Source organism: Nyctereutes procyonoides, unplaced genomic scaffold (genome assembly GCF_905146905.1).
Source record: "Nyctereutes procyonoides isolate TBG_1078 unplaced genomic scaffold, NYPRO_anot_genome, whole genome shotgun sequence".
In the NCBI taxonomy this organism is placed as follows: Eukaryota; Metazoa; Chordata; class Mammalia; order Carnivora; family Canidae; genus Nyctereutes; species Nyctereutes procyonoides.
In genome coordinates this window covers 7,385,989-7,409,026 of record NW_026575031.1, presented here as the reverse complement: position 1 = coordinate 7,409,026, position 23,038 = coordinate 7,385,989, and the positions used below count along the sequence as shown (strand labels likewise).

At 37.4% G+C, this 23,038-nt stretch overlaps 1 protein-coding gene across 1 annotated transcript in view; it reads right to left on the bottom strand.

The window, feature by feature from the left end:
• Positions 1 to 9,000: 9,000 nt before the first annotated feature.
• The window catches only part of KNL1 (kinetochore scaffold 1), a 72,021-nt gene continuing 57,983 nt past the window's right edge, over positions 9,001 to 23,038 (bottom strand). The window contains exons 15-26 of the mRNA XM_055316813.1: positions 22,895 to 22,985; positions 22,178 to 22,294; positions 21,211 to 21,298; positions 18,454 to 18,528; positions 18,053 to 18,092; positions 16,863 to 16,964; positions 16,352 to 16,452; positions 11,922 to 11,990; positions 11,178 to 11,287; positions 10,861 to 10,979; positions 10,034 to 10,156; positions 9,001 to 9,250 (exon numbers count right to left, since the gene is read on the bottom strand). Coding sequence (XP_055172788.1) covers positions 9,136 to 9,250; positions 10,034 to 10,156; positions 10,861 to 10,979; positions 11,178 to 11,287; positions 11,922 to 11,990; positions 16,352 to 16,452; positions 16,863 to 16,964; positions 18,053 to 18,092; positions 18,454 to 18,528; positions 21,211 to 21,298; positions 22,178 to 22,294; positions 22,895 to 22,985 — 1,150 coding nt within the window. The 3' untranslated portion in view covers positions 9,001 to 9,135. The remainder of the gene's footprint in view (positions 9,251 to 10,033; positions 10,157 to 10,860; positions 10,980 to 11,177; positions 11,288 to 11,921; positions 11,991 to 16,351; positions 16,453 to 16,862; positions 16,965 to 18,052; positions 18,093 to 18,453; positions 18,529 to 21,210; positions 21,299 to 22,177; positions 22,295 to 22,894; positions 22,986 to 23,038) is intronic.

Below are 23,038 nucleotides of genomic sequence, written 5' to 3'. Positions count from 1 at the left end.
GTGCACCCTCCATGTGCAGAACAAGTCCAGCCAGTTTGTGGACCTGTATGTACTGCCAGCAACCGTGTCATCAGTGCCAAGGACCACACATCTCTGCAGATGAACAGGACTGAGATCGTCAAGCAACAGGTAGGTTGAACAGTCAGTTTAAAACCTTCACAGGATGAGTGAGTCAGATGACTCCATTTTCTAGCTACCCAAGGCCATGTCTCAACAAACTTCTGACCGGGGAGAATCACGTATGTAGAGTATTTGTCATTAGTAAATAGTAAAAAACCCAACATAAATAAAATATTGATGAGTGTTTCCTTGGGAATTCAACTGGATGTAGTTATCTCATGATCACTCTATCAGCATCCTTGGATGACATGAAAACCATACTAGTATATAAATACTGATATAGACAGTTGACAAGTTGACAGTAACTGTTTCTGAGAATTTGTGCTTTGTAACTTTCTTATTAAATCTGACATTTTGGGATCCCTGGGTGGCGCAGCGGTTTAGCGCCTGCCTTTGGCCCAGGGCGTGATCCTGGAGACCCGGGATCGAATCCCACGTCGGGCTCCCGGTGCATGGAGCCTGCTTCTCCATCTGCCTGTGTTTCTGCCTCTCTCTCTCTCTCTCTGTCTCTCTGTGACTATCGTAAATAAATTAAAAAAAGTACAACCATAGTTTAAAAAAAATAAATCTGACATTTTAATTTTAGAATTAATTTAATTTTAGAATTTCTAGGTGTAATGCTTAAAATGACAGCCTTTTGAACTTTCAGTTGCATAAAAGAGAATTGCATGTGCTTCTTAGTTTTACATTCTCGCTAGCAATCACAAGGTTCTGAATTCTCCATATCCCCTCCAACACTTATTTCCCATTTTATTTTACTTATTTTATTTTTTTAAAGTAAATCTATGCCCAACAGAAGGCTCAAATTCACAACACCAAGATCAAGAGTTGCAGGCTCCACTGAGCCAGCCAGGGGCTCCTTATTTTCCATTTTAGAAATTACCCATTCTGTTCCTGGGTGGCTCAGTTGGTTGTCTGCCTTTGACTCAGGTCATGATCCCAGGGCCTTGGGATTGAGCCCCACATTGGGCTCCCTGTCCAGTGGGGAGCCTGCTTCTCCCTCTCTCTACTCATTCTTTCTCTCAAATAAGTAAATAAGATCTTTAAAAAAAAAAAATTCCCCATTCTATTAAGTTTAAGGTGGTATCTCACGGTGGCTTGAATTTGCATTTTCCTAATGACTAATGTTACAGCATTTTTTTTTTCACGTTCTTGTTGGCCATTTGTATATTTTCTTTGGGAAAATGTCTATTCAAGTCTTGGTTTCATTTAAAAAATTGGGCTGTCTGTTGTTAAGTTGCAGGATTTTTTTTTTTTTTAGGAATTTCTTATATAATCTGGATGCTAGATCCTTATCAGATATATGATTTGCAAATAATTTCTCCCATTCTTTAGGTTGTCTTTTCACTTTTTTATTTTTTATTTTTTTTAAAAGATTTTATTTATTTATTCATGACAGACACACACAGAGGGAGAGAGAGAGGCAGAGACACAGGCAGAGGGAGAAGCAGGGTCCACGCAGGGAGCCGGATGCGGGACTCGATCCTGGGACTCCAGTTTCATGCCCTGAGCCAAAGGCAGACACCCAACCGCTGAGCCACCCAGGTGTCCCTCTTTTCACTGAAAAAAAAAAAAAGATTTTATTTATTTATTCATGAGACACAGAGAGGTAGAGACACAGGCAGAGGGAGAAGCAGGCTCCCTGCAAGGAGACTGATGCGGAACTTGATCCCGGATCCCGGGATCACGCCCTGAGCTGAAGGCATACACTCAACTGCTGAGCCACCCAGGCATCCCCGTCTTTTCACTTTCTTAATAATATCCTTTGATGCACAAATGTGTTTAATTTTGATGAAATTTGTCTATTTTTGTTGTTGTGTTTTGACTGTCGTCTCTAAAATTCCATTGCCACATATCTGGTATCATGAAGATTTACCCTTATGCTTTCTTCTGAAAGTTTTAGCTCTTACATTTTAAGTTCTTGATCTATTTTGAGTTAATTTTTGCAGGTGGTAAAGGTAAGGGTCCAACTTCATTCTTTTGTATGTGAATATACAGTTTTCCCAGCACCATTTATTGAGGACTGTCCTTTCCCCATTGAATAGCCTTGGCACCCTTGTAGAATCATTTGGCCATATATGTGAGGGTTTATTTTTGGGCTATTCCATTATACTGGTCTTTATGACAGTACCATATTGTTCTGATTACTGTAAATTTGTATTGTTTTGAAACCAGGAGATGTGAATCCTCCCACTTGGTTATTATTTTTCAAGACTTTTTTTTCACTATTCAGTGTCCTTTGCAATTCCATATAAAATTTAGGACCAAGTTTCCATTTTGCATCCTGCAAAAATGGTTGATGGGATTTTGATAGAGGTTGCCTGCTAGCTGTACATACTTTACATAGTATAGCCATCTTAACAACTTGTCTTTCAACCCATGCATACGGGATGTCTTTTCATTTATTTAGGTTTTTAATTTCTTCCAGCAGTGTTTTGCTGTTTCCAGGGTACAAGCATTGCACTTCTTTGGTTAAATTTATGACTAAAGGGTGGCTCAGCAGTTTAGCTGGGTGGCTCAGCAGTTTAGCACCTGCCTTTGGTACAGGGTGTGATCCTGGAGTCCTGGGATCAAGTCCCACGTCGGGCTCCCTGAATGGAGCCTGCTTCTCCCTCTGCCTGTGTCTCTGCCTCTCTCTCTCTGTCTTTCATGAATAAATAAATCTTCAAAAAAATTTATGACTAAATATATTTTCTTTCTTTTTGGGGGGGCGGGGCAGAGAGAGAGAGAGGAAAGAGAGAGAGGAGTGGCAGATGGAGAGGGAGGGAAAGAGAGAATCTCATGCAGCCTACATTCCCAGCATGGAGCCCAACAAGGGGCTCTATCCCACCACCCTGAGATCATGACCTGAGCCAAAATCAAGAATTGGACACTTAACCCACTGAGCCATCCAGGCACCTCATAAATATATTGTTTTTTTTTTGATGCTATCATAAGTGGAATGTTTTTCTTAATTTCATTTGTGGGTTGTTCATTGCCAAGTATATAGAAATACTAAAGATTTTTTTGAGGTTGCCTTTCCAACTTTATTGAGGTGTAGTTCATAAAATTATATATTTAGATTATAGAACATGATGATTTGGTATATGTACACACTGTGAAAGGATTCCCAACATTGAGTTAATTAAACACATCTATAATCTCACATATTTATTTTGGTAAGAACACTTAAGTTCTACTCTCTTAGTAAGTTTAATTATACAATACAGTATTATCAACTATAGTCACCAAAATACTATTGATTTTTGTTTTTTTGTTTTAATACTATTGATTTTTGAATATTGACCTTACCTCTTGAGACTTTGCTGAACTCTTATTAGTTTTTAAAAGATTTTATGTATTTGATTCATGAGACAGAGAGAGAGAGAGAGGCAGAGACATAGACAGAGGGAGAAGCAGGATCCCTGTGGGGAGCCTGATGTGGGACTTGATCCTAGGACCCCAGGATCATGCCCTGAGCCAAAGGCAGATTCTTGACTGCTGAGCCACCCAGGCATCCCTGAACTATTATTAATTCTAATAGTTTTTGGTGAATTGCTTAGGACTTTCTCTTCACTATATCATGTCATCTGAAGAGTTTGACTACTTTCTTTTCTAGTCTGTATGCCTTTCCTTTTTCTTCCTTAATTGCCCTAATCATGTATAAACAAAACTCGGAACACTTTTTATGATGAAATATTATTTTGTCATAAAAAGGAATCAAGTACTACTACACACTTTTTTTTTTAGATTTTATTTATTTATTCATGAGAGACAGAGAGAGAGAGGGAGAGGCAGAGACATAGGCAGAGGAAGAAGCAGGTTCCCCACAAGGAGCCCGATGGGGGACTCGATCCCAGATCCTGGGATCACGCCTTGAGTCGAATGCAGATGTTCAACTGCTGACCAGGTGTCCCCACACTATAACTTGCCTGAACCTTGAAACCTTATGCTAAATGAAACTAGCCATAAAATACTACATATTATATGGTTCCATTTACATGAAATGTCTAGAATAAGCAAATTTCTGATGATAAAAAGTAGTTACTAGTTGCTTTAGGGTGGGGTGGCTGGGACATGATGTAAAGATAGGGAGCAATACCTAAAGGCTATGGTTTTTATTTTTCACACACAAAACCCAGCATTTATTACATGTAGTGGAGGGGACTTCAATCTAGTGGTGAATGAAGCATAGGGCCTGGAGGCCTCTCAGCCCCTGGCACTGAGCAACTCAAAGAACACTGCCTCCTTGTGGCCTCACTTTTGGCACATGTGGTGCTTAGTTGTTACCCACAAGGGGTCCTGGGACTTGCCAGTGATTATCTGGGTTAGTTACTCTACTTGTTGTGTGATTAGGCCAACATAGATGCAGCTGTTGTCAGCTTCCTGCTGGTAATCACAATTCTTGCACACACAGAATAGATGGGGTTCTCCTTGTCCTCCTTGGGATAAAGAATGTTCTTACATTTCTAGCAGAATTGACTGCCCATGAAACCCAGCTAGTAGGTCCCATATAGTTCCTTAGTGATACCTAGAAGTTTAAAAAAAATTGTGGTAAAATACACATAAAATTTGATATTTTTATTTATCTTTTTTTTATCTTTAAAGATTTTTATTTATTTAGTAAAGATTTTACTTATTTATTCATGAGAGACACACACACAGAGAGAGAGGCAGAGACACAGGCAGAGGGAGAAGCAGGCTCCATGCAGGGAGCCTGACGTGGGACTTGATCCCAGGTCTCCAGGATCACATCCTGGACCGAAGGTGGTGCTAAACCGCTGAGCCACCAGGGCTGCCCTAAAGATTTTATTTATTGACTGAGAAAGAATGTAAGTGGGGAGAGGAGCCTGTCATGGGGCTTGATTCCAGGACTCCCAAGGATAATGACCTGAGCTGAGGGCAGATGCTTAACTAAGTCATGCAGGCACCCCTGACAATCATTTTTTTAAGTGTACAGTTTAGTATTGTCAAGTACATCCATTATTATGCACATAAGCTCTAGATCTTGCAACAGGTAAATTCTATACCTAATAAACAACTCCCCTTTTGCAACTCTTTTTAAGATTTTATTTATTTATTCATGAGAGGCAACTCCTTTTATCTCTATGAATTTGACTACTCTAGGTATCTGATATAAGTGGAATCACACAATATTTATCTTTTAGTGCCTGGCTTATCATATATATACATTATAGCATGTCGGAATTTCTTTCCTCCTTAGGGCTATCTCATTGTATGTATATAAGGCCACATTTTGTTTATCCATTCATCTGTTGGTAGACACTAGGATTGCTTGCACCTTTTGGTTATAAGGCAATGAATATGGGTGTGCAAGTAGCTGCTTTCAGGATGCCTGGGTGGCTCGGTGGTTGAGCATCTATCTGCCTTTGGCTCAGGGCGTGATCCCAGAGTTCTGGAAAGGAGTCCCACATCAGGCTCCCCACAGGGAGCCTGCTTCTCCTTCTGCCTATGTTTCTGCCTCTCTGTGTCTCTCATGAATAAGTAAAATCTTAAAAAAATCAACATACAACAAAAAAAACCCCACACAAAAACAAGTAGCTGCTTTTACTTCTTTTAAGTATTATACCCAGAAGTGAAATTGCTTGATCACATAGTAATTCTATTTTAATTTTTCGCGGAGCTACCATGCTGTTTTTCCATAGCAGCTGCACTCTTTTATTCTCCCACCAATGGTGCACAAGGGTTCCAATCTCTGCATCCTTGTCAACACTTGTAATCTTTTCGGTTACATTCATTATAATGGTTGTGAGTGGTATCTCTCTTTGTTTTTGATTTGTATCTCCCTAATGTGAATGATGAGCATCTTTTTTTTTTTTTTTGCCATTTGTGTATCTTCTTTGGAGAATTATCTATTCCAGCATCCTTTACTTTTTTTTTTTTTTTTTAAGATTTCATTCTAAGTAATCTTTACACATAATGTGGGCCTCGAGCTCACAACCTCAAGAGTCGCACACTCCACTAGCTGGACCAGCCAGGAGCCCCTCTTTCCTCATTTTTTTTTTATAAAACCTTTTTTATTTATTATTTTATTATTATTTTTTATTTATGATAGTCACACACACACAGAGAGAGAGAGAGAGAGAGAGAGAGAGAGAGAGGCAGAAACACAGGCAGAGGGAGAAGCAGGCTCCATGCACCAGGAGCCCAACGTGGGATTCGATCCCGGGACCCCAGGATCGTGCCCTGGGCCAAAGGCAGGCGCTAAACCGCTGCGCCACCCAGGGATCCCTTTCCTCATTTTTTAATTGAGTGGTTTTATTGTTGTTGTTGAACTGAAGGAGCTTTTTGTGTATTTTAGATATTATACCCTTGTCAGATAATAAGACTTACAAATATTTTCTCCCATTCTTTTATTTATGTATTTGAGAGACAGAACATGAGTGAGGGGAGGAGTAGAAGGAGAGGGACAAGCAGACTGCCCACTGAACATGAAGCTCAATGTGGGGATTGATTCCACAACCCTGAGGATCATGACCTGAGCCGAAATCAAAAGTTGGTTGCTTCCCTGACTGAGCCACCGAGGTGCCCTATATTTTCCCATTCTATACATTGCCTTTACATTATGTTCTTTGATGCACAAGTTTTAAATTTTGATAAATCCAATTTATTTTTACTTTTGTTGCCTGTACTTTTTTGGTGTCATATTCCAGAATTTATCGCTAAATTCAATGTGGCAAAACTTTTCCCCTATGTTTTCTTGTAAGAGCTTAATAGTTTTAGATCTTACATTTAGTTTCTTTGATCCGTTTTGAGTTAACTCTTGGATGTAGTGAAGATAAGGGTCCAACTTCATTCTTTTGTATGTGGATATCTATATTTCCCACCACCATTTGTTGAAAAGTGGATTATTTTTTGAGGTGATGAAAATGTTCTAGAATTGTGGTTACACATATCTGTGAATGAACTAAAAATCACTTAACTGTGCACTTTAAAAGGTGAATTACATGATGTCAATTAAATTTCAGTAAAGTTTTAAGAAAAAGAAAGTTAAAAAAAATAAACACAACATGGAACACTGGTCCTCACTCTTAGTCTTTCTGATTCAGCAGGTTTAGGGTAAAGTTGACACTAGTAGTTTAGGGACTACTAGCTCAGAGAAATGATAGTTTCTGGAGGAACTTCAAGTAGTTTTCTTTTACTATCTTTCAGAGAGACAGACATAGGGAAACTATGGTTTGTGTCTGGTTCTTATTCTCAGGTCCTGACATATTTTAATCTTATCTCAGTTTTCAAATAAGTGGGTGTTGCTAGAAGGGGCTTCCTTCAAAGGTCTACTGAATACATGGTAAAAAAAACCTGAAAAACCTCTTCACAAAGAAACACTACTTAAAAAGATTTCATATAATAAAGTTATTTTAATAGTGAAAAAAACAATTTCCAAAAAATTTTATAAAAATAGCCAATCCTTTGAACAAATGCAAATAATTAGGTAAATGTAAATATTACAATTCTGTAGAAACCCAGGAAGCAGAGACCATAATTACAAGCCAAATCATTCTTGGAGTTGGTCATTCCAGGTTACCAAAACGGATAAAACAAAACTACTTCTCAGGTTTGCAGAAAAGAAAGAAAACAATTCTAGTAGGAGAACTAATTTAAGTTTCTTGGGAAACAGACCATATTGTGGTGACTTTGTTTTTCAAGGAGTTCATGGAAATAAAAAACATCTACATTTTGATTTCTATGGAAAATAAATTTTATGTTGACTTTTGAAGCTTAAAACAGACCATGTGATCTTTTTTACCAATAGCTCAGAAGTAAAAGGCAATTTAAGAGCGAAGATGAGGGGGCAGCCCGGGTGGTTCAGCAGTTTAGCATTGCCTTCAGCCCAGGGCGTGATCCTGGAGACCTGGGATCGAGTCCCAGGTCGGGCTCCCTGCATGAAGCCTGCTTCTCCCTCTGCCTGTGCCTCTGCCTTTCTCTCTCTCTCTCTCTCGATGTCTCTTATGAACAAATAAATAAAATCTTAAAAAAAAAAAAAGTGAAGAATATTCATTGGACCCATAGGACTTTAACCTGATCCTAACGTATAAAGCAAAATTGTTAAGGAGTTAGTTTAAAAATGAAAATATATTTTAGTTTAGAATTAAATATAAAAGAAACAAAAATTATCATGATTAGGATTTAACTAAAGTTTGGGTAAAAGTTTTTTTAACTCACATTAAATTCATTACTATTGCCAGAACTTGACAAAATTGGTGGTTCTGAATGTGATATTGCTTGAAGTACAATTATCTGATAGAAATAGACCGAGAATCTTGCTAAAGCATCCTTCAGAAAGATGGAAATTGCCCAGGCAGAAGAGTATCTCTCTATACAGCTCTATCTATTATCTCCTTACTACATCACAAACACACAAAAAAGTTAATATATTTACATATGTGTACTGGGCCAAAATGAATTAACTTTCCCTACAAAATTATATGTACTAAGAAAACATTAGTAGACATTATATAATAAAAGGCAAGGCCCTCAAGAAAAGATGGCAGCCGTTTGAATAGCTGAGAGCTATTGCTTTTTCTTAATAACAGTTTTGGAATGGAGAAAAAGAAGGATGAGTAGTTTGTAAACAGATATATCTCTATATATTCAGAAATTCCTGATAGGCAGACGCCAGGCAACTTAAAAATCATAGCTCTATATATGAGGAAATGGCTAATGTTTTTGTCAGTGGTGACAGCTCTTCTTATACCTCTTAAGTTACTTCTTAGGGCTTTACTATAGCAGAGAGCACAACTTTAATTAGAAGAAATTTTCCCTAAGTGTTCTACTATTTAAACCTTTTGTAAAAAGATGAGCAGGTTGATAATATGCTATTTGAGGCCATCCATCATTCCTGACTAGAGACATTTAAAAACTAACCATACACATTAACTGTAACATCATCAGAAGGAATTTTACTAAGCTTCTTTCTATGACCTAAAGACAAAGATTAAACAGCAATGGATACTCTGACATAATATCGTTATGAAGTACACTGTTTTTGGCTGTTGTAACTGTAGTCCATTGGGTCTAGTGATAGAAATGGCAGTCCTGAAGCAGATCTTGGTAAATTTGCTTGACTACATTCTTTAGGTAGTTGTTCTTCAGTGGCACTTTAGATAGAATTGCAGTGATTTCATCTTGGCTGGAAAGAACAAAAGGTTTATTAATTTTTCTGGGAATTTACTTATCTCCATTTCAGTGGAATTCATGTTTTTGGGTATGGGCTCTCAGCCTCTTAGGAAGCACAAATAGGCAATTCTAGAAAGTCTGTCCAAGTTGGAAATGAGATTCCAAAAACAAGACCTATGAGCAAATCTGTATAAACAGTGAAGTATAAGTCAGTGAAGTATCCTGACTTAGCTAAAAATCTAAACTGTTGGTGTTTGCTCATGGATTTGAGGTGGGTACATTCTAAATTCTGCAATCTTACAAACTGTTAGCAGTGTGTCTAAAAATTCACAAAATATATAGTAGGAATGAAATATTGTTATATCTGGTTAGAAAGACTAACTGAGAAAAGCATTATGACTGCACAGCTTTTTAAGTATTTAAGTGATTATCCTGTTTTTAAGGCATTAGAAGTTGTTTATATATGATCTGGGCTAAGTTTATATCCATTTTTTTTCCTTCCTCGTTCCTTGTTTTAGGTAAGAGTATTGAAAAAGTAGAGCAAGTATAAAAGAAGAGACCAATGGTCTCCAGCATCCACTGGAGCTAGAAATAAAGGCCACTGACTTTAAAAGAATAAATTTTTCAAAATGAAGTCAGAGGGAAGCATCATTCGGCACTCACTATGGATTATCCATTACTGGTATATCCAATAATGGTATATCCATTATTTCTGATCACTTTGAGAGATCTTTCAAATGATATAACAAAGGTAAAAAGGTAGTTAGGAGCCCTATCTTGCTGGCCCTTTACTTACCCAATGTTTCCAAGGTGCTTTTGAATGGAGAAACGTAATGGAACAGTTGGAAAATGGACTGAGAGAGGCAAAGTTATCTCAAATTTTGCAAATGCTGCAGAGCTGGAGAATAAAAGCCTCAATCTATAAAAGACAAATCCTTAATTAAACATACAAAACAAAAACAGAATGAAACAAATATATTTTCCTTTTGTACTCATATGAAACTTAGGTGGCACATTATTTCTTGTCCTTATCAAATGGAAAGAGGGTAAAACATTTCGAACAAAGTAGTATTATGGTTGTTCATTTTCACTGTCATAAAACTCATTAAAATAAATCATTTTAATAATTTTTGAGTAATTACCTACTTTTATGAATTGAACTATGTCCCTCCCTGTCATCCAAATATTCAAGCCCTAGCCTCCAGTAAGTCAGAATGTGACCTTATTTTGGAAGTAAGGTCATTGCAGACTTAATTAGTTAAGATGAGGTCCTACTGGAGTGGGATGGTACCCTAATCCAAAATGATTAGTGTCCTTACAAAAAGGGGACATTTGTATACAAACATGCACACAGGAAAAAAATCATGTGAAGATGAAAGTAGATACTGGGATTATATATTTATAAACCAAGGTATGCCAATGACTGCCAGTAAATCACTAGGCATTATGACATAGGTATGGAATAAGATTCTCTTTCACAGCCCATCAGAAAGAACCAACCCTGCAAACATCTTAATCTCAGACTTTTAGCCTCTAGAACTGTGAAACAGTAAATTGCTATTGTTTAAGCCCCTGAGTCTGTAGTACTTTGTTATGGCAGCCTTGGGGAACTAATATACTTACTCAGTATTAGTCACATCTATGTTCATTAGGTTATAATTTGGTCCCCATCTCTTTAAAAACTCAATTTCCTCTCCAAGGAGTCTACAATGGCTCACTACCAATGAGATTTCTTGAAGCATCTAGGAAAAATTGGGGGGAAAAAAAGAAATTATGAAAACATTTCAGTTTTCAGTGGCTCTTTCATAAAGAATTACCTAAAGTTAAATAATTTAATATATTTATAGTTTCAGGATCTAGTATTAAATATATACACTTTCAGTTCTGCTTTCTGGGACAGGTAACATAACTTTCCTTCAAAATGCTTCAATCAGATTTACCTTGGGTATTTGATGCTGTGTTGTACATTTTTTCTTCCAGGATTCCTTTTCCTCAATGTACTGGAAAATAAGCTTATGAACTAAAAGGGAGGAAGGAGGAGCTTTATCCTCTGAGGAAGGAAAAAAAAAAAATCAAAACAGGGCATTACTTACTTTCAAATAGTTTTTATACATAAGCTAGAAATATTATATAAACTAGGAATACTTTCCAACTATTAGATGTCTTAGATGTCTAAGTATATTCTCCATTTTTAAGCACATAAATCAACATATATATATATAGTGAATATAGATATTCTTATAAAAATCCAAGCCTTTATCATATACAGAATAGAACTTGGTTAAAAGCATGGGCTTAAATATAACCTAAACCTGAGTTTAAATCCTGCTTTTCCTTACAACCTAAGTGATCCTGAACACATTTACTTTTGAGTTATCCTTAATTTGTAAAAACACGTCAAACTGTTGATATAATTAATACAAAAGCCTGATATAGTATAAGTACTCAGAATAGTAGTTTTTCAATTGTAGAAATAGCTATTATTAATCTTTGCTTAAAATCTAGCAATAATCCTACCGAATATTCAGAACATTATCCAAGCAATTTTATGTCTAATACACATATTTAAGGACAAATTATTATTATTGTTTATACTTAATTTCCTATGAGAAAAAGTTCTCAAGGAGCAAAATTAAATTTATAAATATTCAACAAATTTTTAGTGGATAAATGTTTGGACTTACCATCTAACCGAGATTGAAAATTCAAGTCAACAATCTTCCTACAAGCCTTGTCCAGGAAAAGGAGATCAACTAGGAAGAACCAGAATAAAAGTAGTACTTGTTTTTTTTTTTTTTAATGATTTTATTTATTTGAGAGACAGAGTGCAAGCGATGGGGGGAGGAGTAGAGGGAGAGGGACAAGCAAATGCCACACTGAACACAAAGCCCAACATAAGGCTTGATCTCATGATCTGAGCTGAAATCATGCTGGGTGCTTAACCAATTGAGCCACCCAGGTGCCCCAGTTCTTTTTATTATCTGATTTTAAGACACATACAACCCTGTACTTTAGAATCCTATTCTTTCTAGGTAGCAGGGTATTTTATTTGGCAGTTAAAGATGTATCCTTGAATGGTATTTTTCTTTATGTATGTTAAAGGCTCCTTGCTGAGACTATTGAACTACACTTACTGGCAAGTCTTTGAAGGCAATTTAAGGTATAGTACATTTATTATAAATATATCAAGGCCTCCTCTATTGACTCCTAACTTTTGTGCAAAGATAACTATTCTCAGGTACCATATAAAAAAAATGACTATGATCTCTTCACACCTACATGTGAAATATATATATATATATATATATACATATATATATATATATATATATATATTATTCATGACAGACACTGAGAGAGGCAGAGATACAGGCAGAGGGAGAAGCAGGCTCCCTGCAGGGAAGCCCAATGGGGGACTTGATCCCAAGACCCTGGGATCATGACTTGAGCCAAAGGCAAACGCTCAACCACTAAGGCACCCAGGTGCTCCCTATCTTTTTATAAATACAGTGAAAATGATTTATGCTTTTAGCATTACAGTAATGAGCTTAAGGAAGCCAGGAGAGCTGCTTCCTCTTCCAAACTCTAGAGTTACCTTCTATCTCTTAAATTCAGATTCCTATTATTTTGTTGAATATTTTCTATGCTTCTACTGTTAGGCACTAGGATTTGATTGTGAGACAGACATGATCAATTTATATTCTCAAAAAGCTTACAGCTCAAGAAGATACACAGATTAATTACACTAATAAACATACTAAAAACTACAATCAGTGATAAGTGCTATTAAGGAAAACTGCAGGAAGCAATAAGAACATATATAATAGGAGGGCATTAGTAGAGGGAGTTGGTAAAAGGAGAGTCAGGGAAAACTTTTGTGCAAAAGTGATAACTGAGCTGAGCTCTTAAGGATTATTATTTTTTTTCTTTATTTTTTATTTATGATAGTCACAGAGAGAGAGAGAGAGGCAGAGACACAGGCAGAGGGAGAAGCAGGCTCCATGCACTGGGAGCCCGATGTGGGATTCGATCCCGGGTCACCAGGATAGCGCCCTGGGCCAAAGGCAGGCGCCAAACCGCTGCACCAGCCAGGGATCCCGCTCTTAAGGATTATTAACAGAAATCTATTTTAGTGAAGAGGGATGCTATGGTCTGAATGCGTCCCTCATCAAATTTATATATTGAAATCCTCATGCTCAATGTGATAGTATTAGAAGATGGACCCTTGGGAGGTATTTATTAAGGTCATGAGGGTAAAGCCCTCAAGAATGAGATTAATGCTCTCATAATAGAGACCCTAAACAGCTAGCTTGGCCTTTCAGTATGTAAGTATACAATGAAAAGTCTGCAACCTGGAAGAAGGTTCTCACCTGACCATGCTGGCAGCCTGATCTTGGCACTTCCAGCTTCCGGAAATGTAAGAAATAAATTTCAGTTGTTTAATAAGCATTCTTATGGCTTTTCTTTTTTAAAGATTTATTTATTCATGAGAGACACACAGAGGGAGAGAGGCAGAGACGCAGGCAGAGGGAGAAGCGGGCTCCATGCAGGGAGCCTGATGCGGGACTGGATCCCAAGACTCCAGGACCATACCCCTGGGCTGAAGGCTGGAGTTAAACCACTAAGCCATCCAGGGATCCCTGGGGCTTTTCTTTTTTTAAGATTTTATTTATTTACTTGAGAGAGAAAGCAAGAGACAGAGCATAAACAGAGAGGATGGGGATGAGGAAGAGGGAGAAGCAGACTCTCTGCTGAGCAGGGAGCCCAATGCAGGGCTCGATCCTAGGACCCTGAGATCATGACCTATGCTGAAGCCAGATGCTTAACTGGCTGAACCACTCAGGTGCCCCAGTTTATGGTATTTTTGTTATAGCAGTCCAATGGACAAAGATGAGGGAAAAAGGTTCTAGGCATAAAAAAAATCATTATGAAGGTCCCAAGGTAGGATGGAACATGATTGAGCATGAAAAGACCAGGAACTTATTTTTTTAAGATTTTATTTATTGAGAGAGAGAGAGAGAGAGAGAGAGAGAGATAGCAAGCACAAGCAGGGGACATGGCAGGCAAAGGGAGAGGGAGAAGCAGACCCTCCCCCTCCAAGGAGCAGGAACCCAATGCAGGGTTTGATCCCAGGACTTTGGGATCATGAACTGAGCTGAAGGCAGACGTTTAACCACCTGAGCCACCCAGGCACCTCCTGACCAGGATCTTTTAAGGAAATGAAAGAGGGGGATCTGGCAGGCTCAGTTGGGAGACATGTGACTCTTGATCTCAGGGTCATGAGTTCAGGCCCCATATTAGGTGTAGAGCCTACTTAACAAAAAAAAAAAAAAAAAAAAGAAAAAGAAAAAAAAAGAAAAAGAAAAAAAAGAAAGAAAAAGGGAATGAAAGAAATCCACATTCCAAAGTGCAGAGAATAGTTTAAAATGAGGCAGGAAAAGGAAGAAACATTCAATTCATGCAGGATGTTATAGGCCATAGCAAATGTTTTGATAATTAGTCTAAGAATATTAGGTGCGTGATCAGATTTTCAACAATCACCATTGCTGCAGGAAGGAAGATGAAGTGGAGAGGAAAAGGAAAGGATCCAGAAAGGCCTGCTGGGATGTTATTGTAGTCATTTGATTAGAGATGACTATTGATAGGAAACCATGAAATGTGGATCAGTATCATGAAATTAAAATCAAGAAGTCTTATTGATAATTAGATACGCCTGGTAAGGGATAAAGAGGTAGAGAGTGATTTCTAAGTTTTATTTTTTATTTTTTTTCTTTTTAAGGTTTTATTTAGTTATTCATGAGAGACATAGAGAGAGAGAGGCACAGACACAGGCAGAGGGAGAAAGCAGGCTCCATGCAGGGAGCCCGACGGAGACTCGATCCCGGGACTCCAGGATTGCACCCTGGGCCAAAGGCAGGCGCTAAACCGCTGAGCCACCCAGAGATCCCCTTATTTTTTCTTTTTTTTTAAGATTTTTTCCATTTATTTATTTGAGAGAGAGATCTGAAACAGGAGGAGTAGCAGAGGGAGAGGTACAAGCAGACTCCATGCTGAGCACAGAGACTGATGCAGGGCTCAATCTCATGACCCCAAGATCATGACCTGAGCCAAAACCACGAGTTGAATACTCAACCAACTGAGCCACCCAAGCGCCCCAGTGGTTTAGTGCCGCCTGCAGCCTGGGGTGTGATCCTGGAGATCCAGGATCAAGTCCCAGGTCAGGCTTCCTGCATGGAGCCTCTCCCTCTGTGTCTCTGCCTCTCTCTCTCTCTCTCTCTCTTCCTGTGTCTCTATGAATAAACAAAATCTTAAAAAAAAAAAAAAGATTTAAAAAGAAAAGGAACTTTTAAGGAGGATCATGTGTGGAGGTTGGGAGACTGTGAAGTTTGCTTGGCCATGCTGAAATTTTTTCAGAGAAAAGACCTGAAGATACTACCAGGAGATTCTCAACAAAACAGCTAGGACTCTGTCATCATACAATGATTCTACCTACTTTGATAAGCCTATCAATACATACAGAACTTCCAACTAACTTTTTAGGTTAACTTAGGTACCAAAAGAAAGTTAAATGTCACCAATCATTAGAGTAAATCCTCTACCACAAAACACAGATGGAATAAAGGAACTCAGAATAAATAGAGGCAAATAGCATGTTGATCCATTATTTGGATATATAAAATTTTTCTTTTTTCTTTTTTTAAAGATTTTATTCATTTATTCATGAGAGACACACACATAGAGAGGCAGAGACATAGGTAGAGGAAGAAGCAGGCTTCATGCAGGAAGCCCAATGTGGGACTTGATCCTGGGACTCCGGGATCACGCCCTGAGTCAAAGGCAGGCGCTCAACTGCTAAGCCACCCAGGCATCCCAGGACATATAAAATTTCTATCATCTTAATGTAATTCAACAAAGGTCAACTTTCATTAGTTGAATTTTTTATTCTTTATCTAATAAAATTATATTATCACAAATTAAAGTGAATGCCTCTTCTAAGATTTTCAGCAGTGCTTTTGTTATGTCAATAGTTATTGTATTATAATAAAGATTGCATTCTTTAGTGAGTTTAGTCATACATTTTTCTGCAAAGGAATTCTCTTTTTTTGCTACTCACCTACTGTCTCTCCAAAGGTGATAGTAAGTTCTATTGTGTCATAAAGAAAGGTGAATACAGCTTGATCATCACTCCACTCAATGGCTTCCCACTCAGACAAGCTGGGGAGAAATAAACAAGACAAAAATTTTTTTTCTGAGGTAAAAGAGGAGAGTTAACTTCTGATAGCAGGCAAACATACCGGAAACAGCGGCTGAAGTTTCTCTACTGGCTTGGGGGACAATCAATATTTTGATTCAAATACTGTGAATGTACAAACATATTTTTCAAAGAATTGACTCAATTTTGAATTGTCTATCAAAGAAAATCCAAGTTTAGGCAATATAAAGTGTTAAGTATTTTTAAAATTATAATTTCGTAGCTTTCCCACCTTGTATACCTTCTGCTTGATGGTACATTGACTCTTTGAGAATTTATTATACTATAGGTTAAAACAGCGATAACAAATTACAAACACATGTCAACTGTGGTAATGGGATAAAACAAACTAATGATACCTGCTTTTCCTTACCTCAACTGATCCATTAGCTCTTCAGTTCTATCTGTTTGTTTTTGTACAAAGTCTATTTGAGCAAGGGTCTGCTCTTTCTGTACTTCCAGTTCTAAGAGATTTCTGCAAATCAAAGTAGGTAGTCATATAGAGATAATGCTGTTGTCAGAGAATTTGGACTCCATTAAAATAAAATGTTTATAACAAGAAGTCACATGCTAGATAGTTCCCCACTGAAGTGAATGGCATCCATTTTTATTTTCTTAGGGTCTTTCTTTCTTTCTTTCTTTTCTCTCTCTCTCTCTCTTTCTCTCTCTCTCTCTCTCTCTCTCTCGGATAAGCATTAATCAGAAATGTGGGTCTAGTTAGGAAAGGCTTAAATCAATGGTCTCAAAATTAGGATCCATGAAGGTGTCCTTGAGGATTTGTATATTCTTTAAGATTATTAAAATTTACCTTTTATTTTGGTGATAAAATATAAACATAATGTAGATCATAAGAATGCCCACCTTAAAACTGAGACATGCCATAATTTTGCTGCCAATGTTTGGTTTTGTTTAGTTTATTAGAGCTAAACAGAACTTATACCTTTTTAGTCAATTTAACTTTAGCTAAACATTATCACCTGTCAAATTAATGTCAGTTGGAATTTTATGGGTTTGTCATTATTTGTATTTGATTCCTTTTAGTCTTTTTTTTTTTTAAAGATTTTATTTATTCATTCATGAGAGACTGAGAGAGAGAGGCAAAAACATATGCAGAGGGAGAAGCAGGCTCGCTAAGGGGAGCCCAAAGAAGGACTCAATCCCAGGACCCTGGGATCACTGCCTGAACCAAAGGCAGATGCTCAACCGCTAAGCCATGCAGATGCCCAATTCCTTTTAGTCTTATAGTTTAATAAGATCCATGACAGTAAGAAAACTATACTTCATTTTATAGTTAGTAGAATATAAAAGTACAATATAGAAACAGCTTAATGCTAGGTTTATTTTCTTCAAAAGGATTCTACTATTCAAGCTTGAGAAATACTATCTTGGATTAATGCTTTGTAAATAGTAAGTGCTTAGAAAATTTTGTCAACTACGATGGGTCAAGTTCAAGATGGAGCAGAAATCCTGAGTCAGTCTTAAGTCAATACTCATGTGCCGAATCGCCTCAGTTTTTGGAGGCAGGAAGCCTTGTAAAGTTTAGCTTATTTTCTGAAGGCTGACCTTTGGAGCTCATCTTCTTCAGTTTTCAGCTGTTCTAGTTCTTTGGGAAAACAAAAACAAAAAAACAATTATATCATCAGAAAGGGACACAGAACATAAAGACTTCTAACTCTGGGAAATGAACTAGGGGTGGTGGAAGGGGAGGAGGGCGGGGGGTGGGGGTGAATGGGTGACGGGCACGGAGGGGGACACTTGACGGGATGAGCACTGGGTGTTATTCTGTATGTTGGTAAATTGAACACCAATAAAAATTAATTTATAAAAAAAAAACAATTATATCAGAATGGACACATTAAAATGTTGCTACAAAAATCATCTGTTCTATTCTGTATCACTTAATCTCACCTAAATAAAGAATAGGTTGTTGATTTCCCATTTATCTCCTTAATTAATTCAGTTACCTTTCTCTGCGGCTCTCATTTCAGAATCCCATTCTTCCATAGGATTGTCTTTCTCTTCATCCAAATTCTTAGTTTCTAAGTAGGCAATATGAATTAGAATAACTCAGTCAAAAATAACCAGAGATGAGAAAAAAAGATGGACCCAAATGAAGTATTAACAATATTTCACAAACACTTATCATTCCCCACCTTTCCTCACCAATAAAGCACTAAAGTATAATTATAGTGTCATACAAAGGCTTGCTTCTAGTGGCAAAGTGATATGGCAATATTTGATCTCCAATAGCAACTTCTCAGGGATAACTCTGAGGTGTGAATTGTTTATATGTAATTTGCATACATCAATGTTATTGTTAGGCAATCCATGGGTAAGAAGCAGGAACACATACCCATACACAAATGCATACATGCACATTTTAAAATTTTGTTTTTGAGACCTTAAAACCTCATCCTTAAAAAAACCTCTTTCCCCTTCCACATCCAAACAAGCTTAGATTTTTACCTCAAAAACCTAATTTGAGTCTACTTTTTTTTTCATCAACATAAGCCTCCCTTAATATAACCTACTGTCTTTTCTTTGTTAATCTTACCAGTCCAGTAAGTACTTAAATCATGTAAGAAAGGAAGATCTAAAAAGGACCGTAGGAAAAACTGATTGTAGAGAATGTTAAATGTCAGGCTCAGATGTTTGGACTTTCTTTTGTTCTAAATAGAAAGACAGGTTTTTCAAGGAAGTAACAATGAAAATTGTTTTTCATAATTACTTAGTCTGGCAGCAATGTGCAGGTTGGACTGGAAGGAGACAGAATAAAGTTAGGAATGTATAAAGATTAAAGACTTGAAATAGCATGTCAGAATTGATAGCCTTAATGGGAATGGGAAAGAATACAAGAGATGCTGAAGTAGTAGATATGACAGGACTTGGTAAGAGAGACTCACAGTTTTTAGCTTTTTACAGTATATAATAATAGTGATGCCTTTCATAGAGGTAAGAAACATCATAGGGAGAGCAAGTTTTCAGATTTTATTTTGGAAATGGGAGAAAACAATAAATTCCACTTTATTCACAGAGAGTTTAAGGTGCTTAAAGACATTTATTTTGCATAGTGGTTCAGCAGGAAGCTAGAAATGTTAAGTCTGGAACTTAGAGAGAGGAGGCTAAAGATGTCCTCACTCAGAATAATTATAAGCTACTCAAGGTCAAAATCTGTGTTTATAATACCTTTTTCTCTGCTGGTAAGCACAGCATCAGGCATGTAGTAGGTGTTCAACAAATGATGAATTTAAATGAATTTGGGAATCATTCATACAAAAACAAATGTTAAGGGCAGATGAAAGCATTAAGGGAGAGAATACAGAAATGAGTGGATGATAAAATCTTAATGCCTACACAGGAGGCTAGAGAGAAACCAATAGAAAGGCTAAAAGGAATAGCCAGAAAAAAGCATACGGTCATAGTAGTACAATATCACAGAGGTTTATTTTATTTATTCTTAAAAAGATTTTATTTATTTATTCACGAGAAACACAGAGAGAGAAAGGCAGAGACATAGACAGAGAGAGAAGCAGGCTCCATGTAGGGAGCCCCATGTGGGACTTGATCCCAGGCCTCCAGGATCATGCCCTAAGCCGAAAACAGACATTCAACCGCTGAGCCACCCAGGCGTCCCTCACAGAGGTTGAAATAGATGAAAGGTTCAGAAAGAAAATAATCATCTGCGTCAAATGTTGAAAGAGGTCAAGATGGCTAAGGACTAAAAGATTCCAAATTTGATAATTATGTGCAATTTTGTGTTCAAGAAAGCAGTTTCAGGACAAAAATACTAACAATTCAGGACTATGAGAGGTCAAAGGGAAAGGAGAGATAATTTTCAAAGAAATAAATTCATCTATTTAAAAAAATAAGATTATGATCTATGTTATGAAGAGCTTTCTTTTTTTTTAAAGATTTTATTTATTTATTCATGAAAGACACACAGAGAGAGAGAGAGGCAGAGACACAGGGAGAAGCAGGCTCCATGCTGGGAGCCTGATACGGGACTCAATCTGGGGTCTCCAGGATCAGGCTCTGGGCCAAAGGCAGGCGCCAAACCGCTGAGCCACCCAGGGATTCTGCACCCCCCCCCTTTTTATTTTATTTAATTTTTTTAATTTTTTTAATTTATTTATGATAGTCACACACAGAGAGAGAGAGAGAGAGAGGCAGAGACACAGGCAGAGGGAGAAGCAGGCTCTGTGCACCGGGAGCCCGACGTGGGACTCGATCCCGGGTCTCCAGGATCGCGCCCTGGGCCAAAGGCAGGCGCCAAACCGCTGCGCCACCCAGGGATCCCTACCCCCCCTTTTTAAAGATATGAAGAGCTTTTTTTTTTTAAATTTTTATTTATTTATTCATGAGAAAGAGAGAGGCAGAGACATAGGCAGAGGGAGAAGCAGGCTCCATGCAGGGAGCCTGACTGTGGGGCTTGATCCTGGGACTCCAAGATCACACCCTGGGCTGAAGGCAGGGCTAAACCACTGAGCCACCCGGGCCGCCCCTATGAAGAGCTTTCTAAAGAGATTTATTTATTATCTTGGGCATCTCTTGTTGATTATGCTATGGATGACCACAGGAAAAGAGTTTTATTTTGCTCTAATTTAATGTCTCAAGTTGCTAATACCAGGCTTCAACATAAGTGATACTAGCAATCTGTACTGTAGGGAAGTATTTAGATAAATTTAAATTATCTTTTTGGAAAAGTATTCAAAATACTTTACCTATTTCAACTTCAGCGAGACAGTTCTCAATCTTCTTAAGTATGTTGTCCATCTCATCTATCCTTATCTGAAGTTTCTTCCTCTCATTCTAAACACACAATATTATATTGTCAAGTTAAACCTCTAAAACAAACTTCTAAACAAATATTTTAACATTTATAAACGGTTAAACTTGCTGACATATTGCTATATCATGAATTCACAAACCTTAAAAAGAAGGTCAAAGCTTCAACTCTGGGCTTAAAATGTTTTTAAAAAGCATACATAACATAAACTTATATTTTGTACTTTCTTTTATTCCAATATTTCCATGTAATATAAGATGTTAAACATATTACTGAAAACAAAATTCTATTTTTTTCCTTAAGATTTTATTTATTTAGGGATCCCTGGGTGGCGCAGCGGTTTGGCGCCTGCCTTTGGCCCAAGGCGCGATCCTGGAGACCCGGGATCGAATCCCACGTCGGGCTCCCGGTGCATGGAGCCTGCTTCTCTTCTCCCTGCCTGTGTCTCTGCCTCTCTCTCTCTCTCTCTCTCTCTCTCTCTATCATAAATAAATAAAAATTTAAAAAAATATATTTTATTTATTTATTCATGAGAGACACAGAGAAAGAGGCAGAGACATAGGCAGAGGGAGAAGCAGGCTTCATGCAGGGAGCCCGATGTGGGACTCGATCCCAAGACTCTAGGATCACCCCTGAGCTGAAGGCAGATGCTTAAACACTGAGCCACCCAGGCATCTCGAAAATTCTATTTTTTTAAAGATTTGGTTTTAAGTAATCTCTACACCCAACATCAGCTAAACCACTGAGCCACCCGGGCTGCCCCGAGATTTCCTACTTTTAATAAATAGAACCCCACATCTTTGTGAACCATGTTCCCTAGGAAGCACTCTTCATATTCTACAACCACTATAAAGTAATTTTAATAGATCTTTCTTTTTGTGCTTTTCACTGTCTCAAATTACCTGAGCTGACTGTACCAGCTTGGTATAGAGAGCCACTTTTCCTTGGTGAGTAAAAACTTTAGTCATCTTGGTAAAATGTGATTTTATTTTGTTCAGGTAAATTCCAAAGACCTTCAGCTGCAAGGGAAAATCAAAGGTTAGAGCATACTAAAACAAATGAGTTAGGAAAAGCAAATGGTCAAGGAAGGCTGGTTCAGCTGCTCTGTGCTAAGTTTTGCCCATGGTAGACTGATTCCTAAAGCCGGGCACTTCTCATTTGCAAATTTAATTACATTTAGTAGTTTAAGAACAGAACCAAAGATCTCAACTTTAATTCTTGCTTTTAATTCATTCATTCATATTGTAAACTAGAAAACGACAAGCTCTTAGATAATAAAACTTTTTAAATATATTAGAGCACATATAAAATGAGTTGCTAATTATTTAACCGATTAAAGTAAATATTTTCCCCATTTAAATCTTAGTGAAAAGTAAACAAGTAGGAGGAAATTCTAAATAAACTTCAAATATATTTCATATATTAAATTGATCATTTCAGGTTTGAAAGATTATATATTTTAAGTCACTCCCATATAATTAAATAAAATTCTTTGTAACATACTATACTTGAGAAGTTAAAGAACTCGTCACTAATTATCAAGTAACAATTACTTATTTCACAATAAACAGGTTCAAATGTCTATACTGATTCCCATTCAGAAAATGAACTAAAAATACCTCTTCATCAGAGCAGTGTCTCATTTTTTCCCACAGGTTCCTATTTATGTCAGTCAACAATTTATCCTGGTTCAATGCAGAAAGCTTTAATCTAAAATATAGAAAAGTTAATAATTAGCACAGGGTTCAGAAGTCAGCTTGGAT